This window comes from Globicephala melas, chromosome 9, assembly GCF_963455315.2.
Source record: "Globicephala melas chromosome 9, mGloMel1.2, whole genome shotgun sequence".
Classification (NCBI taxonomy): Eukaryota; Metazoa; Chordata; class Mammalia; order Artiodactyla; family Delphinidae; genus Globicephala; species Globicephala melas.
The window spans coordinates 45,400,493-45,414,579 of NC_083322.1; the positions used below are offsets into that span (position 1 = coordinate 45,400,493).

General features: G+C 36.7%; 1 protein-coding gene across 1 annotated transcript in view; it reads right to left on the reverse strand.

Moving 5' to 3' along the window:
* GARS1 (glycyl-tRNA synthetase 1) overlaps positions 1–14,087 on the reverse strand; it is a 42,485-nt gene that overhangs the window by 25,275 nt on the left and 3,123 nt on the right. The window contains exons 2-8 of the mRNA XM_060305465.2: positions 10,285–10,386; positions 9,291–9,393; positions 8,121–8,262; positions 6,840–6,928; positions 6,055–6,131; positions 2,550–2,695; positions 305–454 (exon numbers count right to left, since the gene is read on the reverse strand). Of these exons, the coding sequence (XP_060161448.1) occupies positions 305–454; positions 2,550–2,695; positions 6,055–6,131; positions 6,840–6,928; positions 8,121–8,262; positions 9,291–9,393; positions 10,285–10,386 (809 nt within the window). The remainder of the gene's footprint in view (positions 1–304; positions 455–2,549; positions 2,696–6,054; positions 6,132–6,839; positions 6,929–8,120; positions 8,263–9,290; positions 9,394–10,284; positions 10,387–14,087) is intronic.

Sequence of the window (14,087 nt, forward strand, 5' to 3'; positions counted from 1 at the left end):
ATGCCTCGGTGTAGACAATCAAGATCTTGCCATCCTCAAAACATAAGATGAACAAGGAGAAAAGATCATTTTGGATCAGATGTGAAACTTCAGCTATTCTTCACCCTCCTTCCTTTCCCTTCAAGTCCACTTCAGTCACTCAAAACTGTCCATCATCCCAGAGATTACATTTGGAGCTAACAAACAAACAAGAAGTATATAATCACGTAAGAAGGAAAAAGGTTGTTGAAACAGCAAGCTTTTGTTTCCACTTCAATGCCAAAATCATTTACTAATTTCACCAGAAGAATAACATGGGCAGTACCTGACTCGGATCAGTCCAGATCGAGGGGAGATCTCATTTCTGAAAGAATTTCCAATCTGGGCCGCAGCAAAAGGCAACTTTCCTTGGTTGAATTCCAAAAGTCGTTTGAAATTCAGGAAAATCCCCTGTGCAGTTTCTGGTCTCAAGTATCTGGAAATTTAAACAAATCAATCTGTTATAAAGGAGGAAATCATGTGTTCCAATAAATCTGAAATTCTGGATACAAATCCTAAAAGTCCTAAATATACTATCTTCACACAAAGCTGTATGGGCCCTAAAAATAAAAAGAAGTTTTCGAAATAGAAATTTTCCTCAGTAGCAAACATTCTCAAACAGGTAATAGAGAAGGTATCAGGTGGCTGGCAGGGCAATACCACTGTTAGACATGTCATTTAATTTCATCACTCCAGTGAATCACACATGACCTCTCTTACAATATCTCTAAAACCTCTGATATTCTCCTGCCTAATCATTTACTTTGGAGGCAGATGACAATTTTAGATCCTTTTGAAAATAAAGTAAGTATACCTCTGCTGTTAACCTACATATTAAAGCATAACCGTGGAGCTAAAAAGAAGCCGGTACGGGCTGACATTTAACATTAGAGCTCACTCATCACAATCCTCACACCATGGCAAGCAATTTTCAGGGTTTTTCATATCATTTTCTTCTTTGTACCCAGAGACACAAAGAAACAGAGAAGTCCAGAATGATCGACTCTTTGTGGTGCTTTATATCTTCAGCCAGAGGCCTCTTCTGTATTTCTCCACATTTCAAAAAGTTACAGTCACTCAAATACACCCTGAGAGCCATTGTTTTCTTCTCAATTTCAGAGACAATATTCTGGGCAAAACATCACATAAGAAAGCGCTCCCAACAGCCTACTTCAAAAGAAACGTTTTATGAAAACAACTTTAAAGTAAAGAAAAATTAAAATTTTACTCTCGTCTCGCTCTTCTCTTCAACAACTCTTTTCATTTTGTGGTTTTTATCCAAATATAAGTATAGTTACAGTTAATATGTACATTTATTAAGTAGAGTGTACTAAATTATACTTTATACTTTTGTATTTTCTAAAAAAATTGTAAAATTTTCTCATATTTAACAGTTGCAGAGTATTCTACTAAAATAACCTACTTTACTATAATTTATTTAACCGTCCTGAAACTATGGGATAAATAGGTTATTTCTACTTTTCATTTATACACTCTTGGTAAGTATAGCTTCCTTTCCTTCGAGTTATTTCATTAGATAAATTCACAGGAGTGGGAAGGCAGGTCAGAGGGCATGGCCCATTTTATGACTCTCTGTATGTATTGCCAAAATGAAAGGTTCACCCTTGGCCTCTTTCCACAAAATATCCTAAATCAACCCACTGTCTTATTAAAATAATTCCAATAATACATTCTGTCACAATTAATTTTTATTATTCTTTAGTTTCTACTCCAGGAAATATGATCTATCTAGCTTCATCTAGCAAAACCCATCCTCTTCCCCTAAAATGAGACCATGAGAAAAACATCTGAAGCTATGAGATGGAATACTTTGACTAAGTTTGTTAACAATGGACAAGGAATCTGGACATACAGATTCTTCTTCTGAATCATATTGTAAACTGCTCAGGTTTTCTTTACTCTATCTGTGAAAACCACACTTTAGCTTGAATCAACAAACTAAACGTATCCTGTCCAACATGGCAGGTCACTAGTCACATGTCTATTTAAATTCTTAAAATTAAATAAATTTAGAAATTCAGTTCCTCAGAAGCACTAGCCCCATTTCAAGTACACAACAGCCCCATGTGGCTAGTGGCTACCATACTGGACAGCAGATTATAGAATATCTCCACCACTGCAGAAAGTTCCGTTGGGCAGTGCTGATCTACAACAAATGGTTTCCAAAGTCTCCTTCGACAGTAAGTTCAATGTCTTTCAAAATCGTTCTTCAACCCTCTCCCCTGCCCTATGCAGCTATAACTACAAGATGTGATGATCACAGACTTCTGTGTTTATTTTGTGACCAAAAAAAAATCATCATATATACTAAAAAATAAAAACTATTTTCAGAAAGAATTAGAAGAAATAAAATTTAAGAATACATCTGTCATTATTTCTCCTTAATATATTTGTCTATACTTTCTACAAATCACTTTTCAAACGTCTTCCTTCATGGCTGATATTGATATTTACCTTTTATTACAAGTAATTTTAATAACTTCATTACATAAACAATAAGTGATACATACCCAGGCATGTTTCCTCCAGGCCCAATGAAGGTCTTGAACATTAAGTTAAAAGGCACTGGAGGGGAAAGATCATTTCCAGTAGTGGGGGATTTTACATTATAGTTCACAAAAAGATCCCCCAGTTCTTGCTGTCCATAGTTATCGAGCTAAAGAATACATCAAGAAAATGATCAGTGTAAAAGACAGAAAAAACAAGGCATACAATAAAGTATTATATATAAAACCCCATCCATCATTAAAATTCACCCAAAATAAAACCATCAGAATTAACCTAACCTTCAAGATATTTACATTAAACCCATAAACAGTTTATACTCTTTCCATTTACCAACAGAGAAATGGAGTATCTTTCTGGGACCGACCTAAAATTCACACACATACCATTGAAAGATACAACGGTACAATGAAAGATAAGGTAAAATACCTCTTGTTCAATTATAGTAGTTACTGGTTGGCAAGAATCTGAATCACATAAATAAGTTTTCACAGTTGAATTTTACTACTCTGTACACTTAAGAGCCAGGTGCACTTCCCTGTCTATTAATTAAATGTGCATGTAACTTTCCTTTCCCACCAGATATTAAGTTCCTTGAAGGTAGAAGCTGTGTCTTATTCACTTCTGCATTTTCCAGGGCACTGCACATCCTATACATTGATATCAATGCCAAACCCTCTAAAATGATATATGAGCTCCAATTCAAAACCTTCAAATGACTATGACAAACCATCTAATAGTAAAGAATATTTAAAACTTAAAAAAAAACACTTCTAATAGAAATAAAATAATTAGATAAATCAACTAATGAGTGATGGCATGTGGGGTCAGAAAAACCAGGGTAAATCACCCAACTCTACCACTTATGGGTTGTGTGATTCAGGATCAAGTTCCAACCTAATCTCTCTGAGCCTCAGTTTGCTTATCTGTAAAATGGGGAGAACAGATTCTACCTCACTTCTTAACCACAGAGGGTGAATCAATGCCTTTTATTTATTTTTTTAAAATTTTTTATTTATCTATTTATTTTTGGTTGCATTGGGCCTTCATTGTTGCTCAAAGGCTTTCTCTAGTTGCGGCGAGCGGGGAGCTACTCTTTGTTGTGGTGCGCGGGCTTCTCATTGCCGTGGCTTCTCTTGTTGCAGAGCATAGGCTCTAGGCACGTGGGCTTCAGTAGTTGTGGTGCACAGGCTTCAGTAGTTGTGGCTCACGGGCTCTAGAGCGCAGGATCAGTAGCTGTGGCACACGGGGCTTAGTTGCTCCGCAGCATGTGGGATCTTACTGGACCAGGGCTTGAACCCATGTCCCCTGCATTGGCAGGTGGATTCTTAACCACTGTGCCACTAGGGAAGTCCGTCAATGCCTTTTATGTTTTTTTAATTTTTTTTTAAGTTTATTATTTATTTTTTGCTGCATTGGGTCTTTGTTGCTGCACGCAGCTTTCTCTAGTTGCAGCGAGCGGGGGCTACTCTTCGTTGCAGTGGGTGGGCTTCTCAATGAGATGGCTTCTCTTGTTGAGGAGCACGGGCTCTAGGCGCATGGGCTTCAGTAGTTGTGGCTCGCGAGCTCTAGAGCGCAGGCTCAGTAGTTGCTCCACGGCATATGGGATTGTCCCAGAACAGGGCTCGAACCCACGTCCCCTGCATTGGCAGGCGGATTCTTAACCACTGCGCCACCAGGGAAGCCCCCTCAATGCCTTTTAGATAAACTATCATGCTTCATAAAGCTAACAAGGAGTCACAGGCACTAACAGGTCCAGAAAATGCCATTATGTGCTGAAGCAACAGATGCACCTCTGGCCAGGGAATCCACTGAGGCCATTTCTGAGTATCAGGCCATTTCCATGGGTTCCTAACATTTCACTAAAGATTAAACTGACAGCTATATACAACTGACCCTTGAACAACACATAAAACTTATAGCTGAGCCTCTATAACTGCAGTTCCCCTGCATCTGCAGATTCAACCAACCACAAACCGTGTAGTACTGTAGTATTTGCTACTGAAAAATAGCAGAGTGTAAGTGGACCTAAACAGTTCAAACCCACGTTGTTCAAGGGTCAACAAATGATACAATATGGCAAATCAAAACCCAAACTGTTCTCCTGGAACATGTATCTGAGATGAAACAGAAAGTGCTCAAACTATAAATTATGACTTAACAAAACAACTAATTACTTCCTGTCTCTGACAATTTATTTGGAAATGAACAAAACTGTTAAGATCAAAGACACTCAAAGACATGTGCACACAAAACCTTAATAAGTCTAAAATTCTGAACGGGAAACAGAATAATTTAAGGGTAATTTGAGGTGCTTTTTATTTCTTCTTTCTTATAAAGGTCATACCTTTGGAAAAGGAAGGAAATGAGAAATGAGGGTGTGGCCATAACAGTATCAAAGAACAAGAATTGATTTTCTAAACCATGAGTAACAACACTAAAGCAATGAGCTTCAAGCAAGGGATAAAATATACTTCACAAGGTTCAAAATAAATTGGCAGATGAGTCAATAGCCAGATTAAGAGGTTTTTCAATTTAAATGAGGAAGGAGAAAATTTCTCAGCTAATGTTGGAAAGCTAGATACCACAGAGGAAAATCAGCATGTTTAAAAAAATTAGGGCGACAGTGGAGAAGTATCCAGTAATTTTCATGAGAGAAAAGCAGAGTTAGAGTCCTACATTCAGCCTCATTTATATACCAATGTAAAGAAAAAATATATAAACACAGCACTGGTGGTTGTTTTCTTTTATCCAAGGAAGTAAAAGAAGTTTAAGAGGTGAGCCCTGGTGGACCTCATGATCAAATATGGTGCTGGAGAAATGTACTTTGCATAAAAGGATGGATGAGGTGAGAAATCAGCAACATCCACATACAGGCATGTTCAACTTCCTGGGGCAAAGGTGTGCAGTTTTCATCATATTTTTAATGTAGTATGTGACCTAAAAAAAGGATAAGAACTACTTCTGATATAGAAGGTATTTCTGCACTTGGTAAAAGTCAGAATAGACGATCTCAATGCCTTTCCTAAAACTTGTCAACTTCAATACAAGTTATAAAACTAAAGGTCTACAGGAAAAGCAGGGGTCTGCTCCATCAGGTTCTAAAAAGAAGCATGTAGTCAGGGACAGTGCAACCAGAAGCAGATCAAGTGGCTGATGAGACAGTGCTCATATAGATATCTGCCCTAAATCTCCACACTGAACGCTATCCATCATTAGACACTGTCCTGGTTTTTGCTATTAAATCCAGAAAACTGGTTTCCAAGGAGAGAGAACTAATTTCATGCCTATTTACATTGACTTGCTAGTTTGACAGAAATAAAGGTTAGCCACAAAAGGCTGACAGAGAAGAAAATAAAAATGCAAAAAGAGATGATATGAGGGACAGAAGGTAAACTCTCCTTTTTTTACTATTGTGACCAGGTCAGCACAATATGGAATTCAACAGTTATCAAATGCTGAAAGACAGACAGCACCTACTTGGGTTATTGCGATCTCTCAAGTACTCACCTGGGCCAAGACACTTTCCATCTCTGATTTCTTCTCAGCAGAACACTTCTTATCAGACATCAATTTCTGTAAATGAGCTATATAGGAACAAGTATTAGTACATGTCAATTTCAATCAATGGGAAAAAGGACAATGTACTTTTTAAAAAAAATTTTATTTATTTATGTATGTATGTATGTATGTATGTTTGGCTGTGTTGGGTCTTCGTTTCTATGCGAGGGCTTTCTCCAGTTGCGGTGAGCGGGGGCCACTCTTCATTGCGGTGTGCGGGCCTCTCACTGTCCCGGCCTCTCTTGTTGTGGAGCACAAGCTCCAGACGCGCAGGCTCAGTAGTTGTGGCTCACGGGCCTAGTTGCTCCGCGGCATGTGGGATCTTCCCAGACCAGGGCTTGAACCCGTGTCCCCTGCATTGGCAGGCAGATTCTCAACCACTGCACCACCAGGGAAGCCCCAGGACAATGTACTTTTGAGTTTCAATGTTGGGCAGTCAAAAAAACGAAACTAAGGATAATGTTCTTAATTTATATGAATCCCATGGTTGATTTTACAGGGACAGTCATGATATTGTCTTGATTCTTTCCATGACTTAGAACTTCTAATTATCTGTATATAACTTTCTTTGTCAATAAGGGACTTGTTCTGTATACTTAAGATCTGTGCACTTTACTCTTTGTATGTTATGTCCCAAGAAAACATTTAAAAACTTGAGAAAAAAGTTTAATCCAAACCCTTTGTTTTGATCAATCCTACTTGAAAGGTTATTTATCTGAGATGAAGAACCATACCTTTCAATAGATGGTCAGCACGAAAACACTCTCCATTTTTTACATCTTTCACCATGAAGTCAGCAAATTTGTCTACATGGCCAGAAGTCCTAAGTTAATAAATGCCAAGCCAATTAGTCATTTTCATACAAATTAACCCATAAACTTTACCTTATAAGACAATCTCCCTTCTATATATTTATCCAAAGTTTACATCTGTATATCTGAAAGATGGAAGCTCCCATATCTATTATGATATATCCCATGGTAGATAAAAATGTACACCAAAGAAAATTCTTCCTCAAATCTATTCCCACCCTCTCCCCAACTTCTTCCTCCCCTTAGGAAAAAAAATACTAACTAGATTACACTTTTCCACAAATTGTCATAAAGTCTGTGCTACTTTGCAGAATCAATAAATCCATGCCTATCCCATTATTATTACTGATCTAAGCAAAGGCCAAAACCATGGGGAATTTGACTAGCCAAGACTTTGTGATAACTCAGTATAGACACTGAACCTCAAGGAAAGAGTTTTCTGCCACTGAAACCTGGTTGGACACTGGCATCATCTCTGTACAGCTATTAGTGGGGCAAGTAGTTAAAGAATAGGCTGTCCTGATCCATCATCAAGAATTCAACTTGTTTTAATTGGCTGAAACTAGGAGAGAGCCTAAACTATACAAATAGCGAAAAATAGCTCTTTAACAGGCAATATTAAATGAATGAAGTGATGAGATACAAAATGTAAGAATTCCTCTTTCAGTTTTGTATTTGAGAAATCCTGACCTGCTTTCAACAATGTTGGTAGGAATAATCTAAATTTCTGCATTGAAACATCAATACAAATAGTAGCATTTGATTTACAATATATACACACCTTTGCCCAGAGCTTCTATGAATTTATACTAAGGAAATAATCAGGATATACATAAAAACTCATCTATTGGGATGTTCAATGTAATCAAACATAAGAAACAACTTAAATGCCTACCCTCATGCACTAGTTAAGTAAATTATGGCACGTCATTAAAAATACTTTAGAAGAATACTTAATGACATAATGTTCACATATATTATGTGAAAAAAAGCACTGTGCTACTAAACGCACATGAACTTAAAAAGACAGAAAGGATAAATACAACATTTTTAACATGGCTACCTGTGGGCAATGAGTATATATTTTCTTTGTTTTTCTTTATTTTCCAGATTTTCACAATGAACATGGGCAGTTTTTTTGAATCAAAAAGTTACTTAAGTATGCATATTCAAGAATGTCAACCCTCAAAGTAGAGACCTTACTTTAAAACTGGCTCAGGGGTGAGCATGGTGCAGTCAATCTCCAGAATCTGTTCCTCTTGGATAAAGTGCTGCCTCCACGTCTGAATAATATTGTTTTTCAAAGCACATCCAACTGGCCCAAAATCATAGAGACCACTAACACCTGCAAAATATGACAGGAAAACGGGTACTCTACCTTGTCACTCTGCACGAATCAAAGCAAGCAGATGGGAGAAACTGATACTTGTAAGACTTCACATACTCCCTAAAGATGTATTCAAGTCAACACTTCAAATCCCTTAACACCGAAGCGCCTTATTTCCAGGTAGCTGACAGAAGTAAAACTAAAATGGTCTTACTCCATTAACTGCAGTATTTCCATATTTGAAATTTCAAGTAGGATTAGCAAAAAACTAAAAACAAAAGAAGTTCCTCCATATGTAAGAAACAAAATGAAAAAGCAGATTACAGAAATAAGAAAATAATTTGCTGCATCAGCTGAATAACAATGATCTCAAATTTTAGCACCCAATTCTCTAATTTATTCTTGGGTGTTTGAGCCACTATTTAAACCTCAAGAAGTAAGACATTTAGAGATCTGCTCAGACTAAAACTCAAATCAAGTTTCAGTGGCAAAGTACTGAAAGTCTAATATTGTTGCAGTAATCTCCGTTAACTATGAAAAGTATCAGTGAATTATACTTGTCTACATAAATTCATAGAGTGTTCAGAAAGATGTAGAGATTTATCTGCATAGCCATGAAGAACGTTTTCTCCTGGCAGTTGCCATAATGAATAATCTAGAAAGTATGGTTTACCACTGCCCTTGTGGGGAGCGGCACAGTACAGTCAGCCAGTGCTAGAATGGCCCTCTACTGCTCTCAGGTCTTCACTGGCATTTTAAGAAGGGTCTGATATGTACATGGACACATTAAACACTTAATATCTGGGCCTCTCCAAATTCCCTAAGTCTTAATGGAAAAATGCTATCTCCAAAAATAAATAGGGTTGAAGGAAATAAGAACTGATATCACGCCAAATGAATGACTCTAAACAAATGAAAGCAAGATATCTATCCCCTGCTTTGTGTGACCTGAAACTATTAGATATCAAGCAAGCTGTGGTTTTGATTTAAGAACAATATTAAAGCCACTAACAACACAGTTTTTCTTTCTCTCATTAATCCCCTACCTCCATAAATAGCAAAAGCTTGATCGTAGAAAAACCTCCTCTTCAGGGTATCTTCCATTTTCGCTCTGTCTACAACATCATCTTTGGGCTGTAACGCTAGCTCCTGTAAGGGATTTTTAAAGAGAAAATATGTGATTGAACAAGTGAATGGGAATTTCAATTTATACATGTGAATTTACTTTATTCCTCAGCAGAATTCACTATAAATTTATCAGACAAGATTTTGATACCCTTAAAACAAAAGAAACCTTAGGGTTTTTTTCCCCTTTGAGTTACAGAAAAGATACTTTTACTTAATTATTTAGGAAAGTATACGATCATTTCCAAGATTACAAGACTAAGCTTACTTAGATGCAGATACTGATAAGCAATATCTGAATTTTTAGTGGATCCCTGTAGCAAAATAGCGACTTAAAACTCCAAACAGGAAATTCCCTGATGGTCCAGTGGTTAGGACTCGGTGCTTTCACTGCCAGGGCTGGGTTCAATCCCTGGTTGGGGAACTAAGATCCCAGAAGCCATGCAGTGCAGCCAAAAAAAGAAAAAACTCCAAACGATTTCAGTTTGTTGATGGGACGTTTATAATTTGAAAAGTTTGGAAGCAGGTATCAGGTGACTAGAACTTTTCCTTAAAAGAAAATAATTTAAAGCAGCATAACCATTATTTGCAGGTATAGGAGAATTCATAAAGAACACAATGCCTTCCAGGGAAATTCATGAAACATAACCAGTCTAGGATTTGAGTCTGGGGGGAGAGGGGGTAGGTCAGGGTTGAGGAAGGCTTTGTAGAGAAACTTTGAATTACACGTTGAAAGGATGAAGAAGGAGTCTGCCAAGTAGAGGGAGAGGAGAGGAAGGCATACTGGATAAATAGAGATAAAGCAAATGTTACTTGTTCAGAAACTTTTCTAGGTCTCTCCTGCCCAAAGAGACTAAATAAAGATAAACAATCCTATACCTACTTACATTCCTTTTTGAGGCTCCTGAGACTCACCTTTGCTTCCAGAACCCTCTTCCGGGCTTTGAGCTCAGCTACTGCTTTGTCTACATCGACCTGGGGTGCTTTATCTTCTTTCAGTTTTCGCACAAGATCTCCCTAGCCAACAAAGAGAATCTGTATTCACAACTGGTTTCAGAAGTCAAGAAAAGTTAGGAATGGGTTTTTAAGCATGCCTTTTAAAAAGTATCCGTGTAAGAATGAGGAAATTCAAATGTTTATTATGTGAAAGTTCATTATGAATAACTGTAGGTCGTTGCCCTCAGCATTTATAATCTAGCAGAATATCCAAATACAAGTACATAAATAACTATGCTTGCAGGGTGATTATTACTGGTTTGTTTGTTTTCTTTGTGGGGAGGAGACAGATGGTGGAGAGAAAAGCATTGATAAAAAGTAAAGAGCAAAAAAAAAAAAAAAAGTAAAGAGCAATATAACTACTGAGAACACAGAAGAACCAATAAATAGACTACCCTCTCCTTGAATCCCTCTCCTTTCTTGCATACAAAAAAATGACTATCTTAGTTTTCCGCTTACTTCTCTGACCATTTCTTCTCAGTCACTACTGGCTAATCTTCCTCTGCCCTTTATTGTTGGAATTTTTTCCTTGCTACTTTCTTTAGACTACTTTATTCACTTCCAACAACCCTGTACACTGATTTTATTACAGCAATGTGGTGGAATAGGCAATCTGAGAAAACAAAACACTATCACACGGTCTGGGAAACTTCAAGATGAGAAATTAAAGTTATCAAATTAATAGAGCCCTTGGGTGCCCAACAGAAGCAACTGCTCTCTAAAGGAGTAGACCTTCCATAGGCCTTTCAGGATTTTCACAGATTAGGGTTTCCAAAATAATAAGCACTAAACTCAAAATTTAAAAATCCATGAGGAAAGAAGCCACCATGTGTGAGACTCAGCAGAAATGACAAATAACAAAATTAGATCCTTTAAAAGTATTAGAATGACCAAATATACTTTTTAAATGCTCAAGATGTTTAAACTAAAATAAAAGGAGGAATCAACAACATGAGCAAAGAACAAGAGAATATCAGAAACAATCAGGGGACTTGAAAAAGAACCACACAGATGATCTGGAAATAAATCACTGAAGTTCAAAACTCACTGGACAGTTTAAATAGCAGATCAGACACAGCTGAAGAGAGAATTAGTGACCTAGAAGAACGACCTAAAGAAATTATCTGTGGATAATTTCCATCCCACGGAATGTAGCAGAGAGACAAAGTTGAAAATACAAATGAGGTAATGAGACACAGAGAAGAGAATGGAAATGGGATAGATGTCCTCCTTATTCCCCTCTGTACTTTCAAACTAATTCCTCTTTTCTCCTTCTAAAACTCCAGCTCCTTTGAGGAGCCTGTCATCAACCTTTCTCCCTGTTGTTGATATTTTCTAAGCTCCTGCCTATTTTCCCTCATTCAATGAGTCCCCCTCTCCTGCAATTCATTCTACTTTAGAATGTCCCAGTTAGGAGGTGAAAAAGCTGTTTAAAATGATCTCAACCTAGAGCCTAACTCTGCTTATATACCATGAGAAGAATTTTCCCAGTTTTAACATACATGAATTCTCCAGGAATGCACCCAGGAAAATGTAATTTAAAGGAAGACTAAAATCAACTGTACTTCAGTTTTTTTAAAAAAAGGAAAATTGTACCTTGCTTTGTTCAGAATTTTACAAAGTTGTTATTATTTGAAATAAAAAACAAACCATGTGACCACAGGCTATGCTGCCATCCTGAGTAAACGATACAGTATACCTTTATCAATGTGCACTTAGAGCAACTGCATCCACAGTAAACCTACGTAGAGGTATAAGCATCTGCTTAATTCAATATAACTTCCAGTGGAGTCATACCCCCAAATCTACATATTAAAATAATATCATTTTATTATAAATTACTTTTTATTTATTTGTATTACATTTAGAGCATTATGCGTACACATATCTTTCTTTAATTTATGTAGATATTTCATATGAATTTCATTACAGGGTAGTAATGGAGAATTCCAAAATATCTGGTGTAAAAGGGTACACTGGGTCTGATATAGTTGAGAACCACTGAATTGGTTCTTCCTCTCAATCTCTTACTGTGTACAAATAAATCTGGTCTGTTATTATACTAGCAGTTTTTATTCTATTATCTTGACCTCTCTAGCTAAAGCAACATCCTTAGTCACCTTCTAACTTTAACTTCTTTATTACACGTACAATACCTGAAATCATCCTATCAATTGATTGGCTTCTTTATTTACACACATTTTATCTGTCCCTGTCATTATAAAGCAGGCTCTTTTAAGACAGGAACTCTGGCATGTCAATTCTGGCACTCAAATATTTGTTGCCTGCTATCACAACCTAAACCTAGCACAACGCTAAGCACTTAGTACTTGGTAAATATCTACTGGCTTATTCTTTACTCATTCAGTGGTTCTTTTCCTTTCCTCTACCCGTCAGAACACTTATCTCATAAATGTTCACTGACAGTGCTTTTTGATGGGGATAAGAACCTTGTGAGGGTCTGTGTTCTGAAAAGAGAGTGGCAAGCAGTTCTTTTTGAATGTCTTAAAGAAGTAAGCAAGCAGTTCTTTTGAATACCTACCCTGATGTGTCAAGTATTGGCACTCCCATATTTTCTTTTGGAGCTTTTCAAAGGACACTGGGTAAGCAAGGCCACAAGTAGGTAAAGGTAAAGGTAGGAAGAATTTAAAATTTTTAAAATTAAAATTAGTTTTCCTGAATCATTTTTCTGTCTCTTAAAGTTCAGGCACAGAATCAGGCACACATACATTCAAGGATAGGCTAGCTATCAACAGAAGCAGTGGGAGAGTGAGGATTCCTACACTGAGTTAATCATCTCTAAAAATCTCAGTGAATTAAGGAAATAATTGTGTTTATTTTGAATAATGGATTAAAACCATGATTTATAATGATTTAATTGTGTAAACAGAAGAATTGGAGGTGATCGAAACATGGAAAGTAAGTACTTAAGGATTCCTAATTTCTAATTATTTTCTTCCCTCTTTCTTCACCACCAACTATAGTGTGTGTGTGTTGAATGAAACCGATGTGAAACATCATCAATATTTCTAAATTACCTTTAAGAAACATCATCTAGAAGCTTAATTCCTGCATAAATTCTTACCATAAAGACATATATTAGAACTAAGAGTCTGTGATTATAAAGCAGAATACTTATTAGGTGAGAAATCACTTCAAGGGATCTTTTTCATGCATCCTTCATATATATCATGATGCATATTCAGTTGGCCAAGGAAAAACAAGAAAACATTTCCTCACCTTTTTAAGATGTTTGGCTTTACACATATGGGCCTAGAAGGTTCTTGTTAAGATTAAAAAGTTAATTTCAGATTTCCAAGTTTTATAACCATCGACAAAAACTTCATAAACTTATCATTTGTCCTTTGTGGATTAAGCAGCAGTTTTAATGGGCACTCTCAGTTCAGAAAATCAAAGCAGAGAAAAATCCAGGGCTCTAAAATTTCCCAAAATTGAATTTTATTATTGGCCAAAATACTATCAGTTGCTTTTTGAAGTGACAGTCTCACTTCACTCATTTTCCGGAACCCAAGACTGAATAACAATTTTTTGTCAGACATTTTAGAGTGTTTCATTCTTGCAACTCGAACAATCATAAGTGCTCTTCCTCAGGCAATCATCATACGTGGGTATGCTTTATGCATACTTCCCATTTAGTCACACAGAATATTAAAAAGATGTGTGCACAAAGGTCCGAATTTAATAAAATTAATAATTCTTAT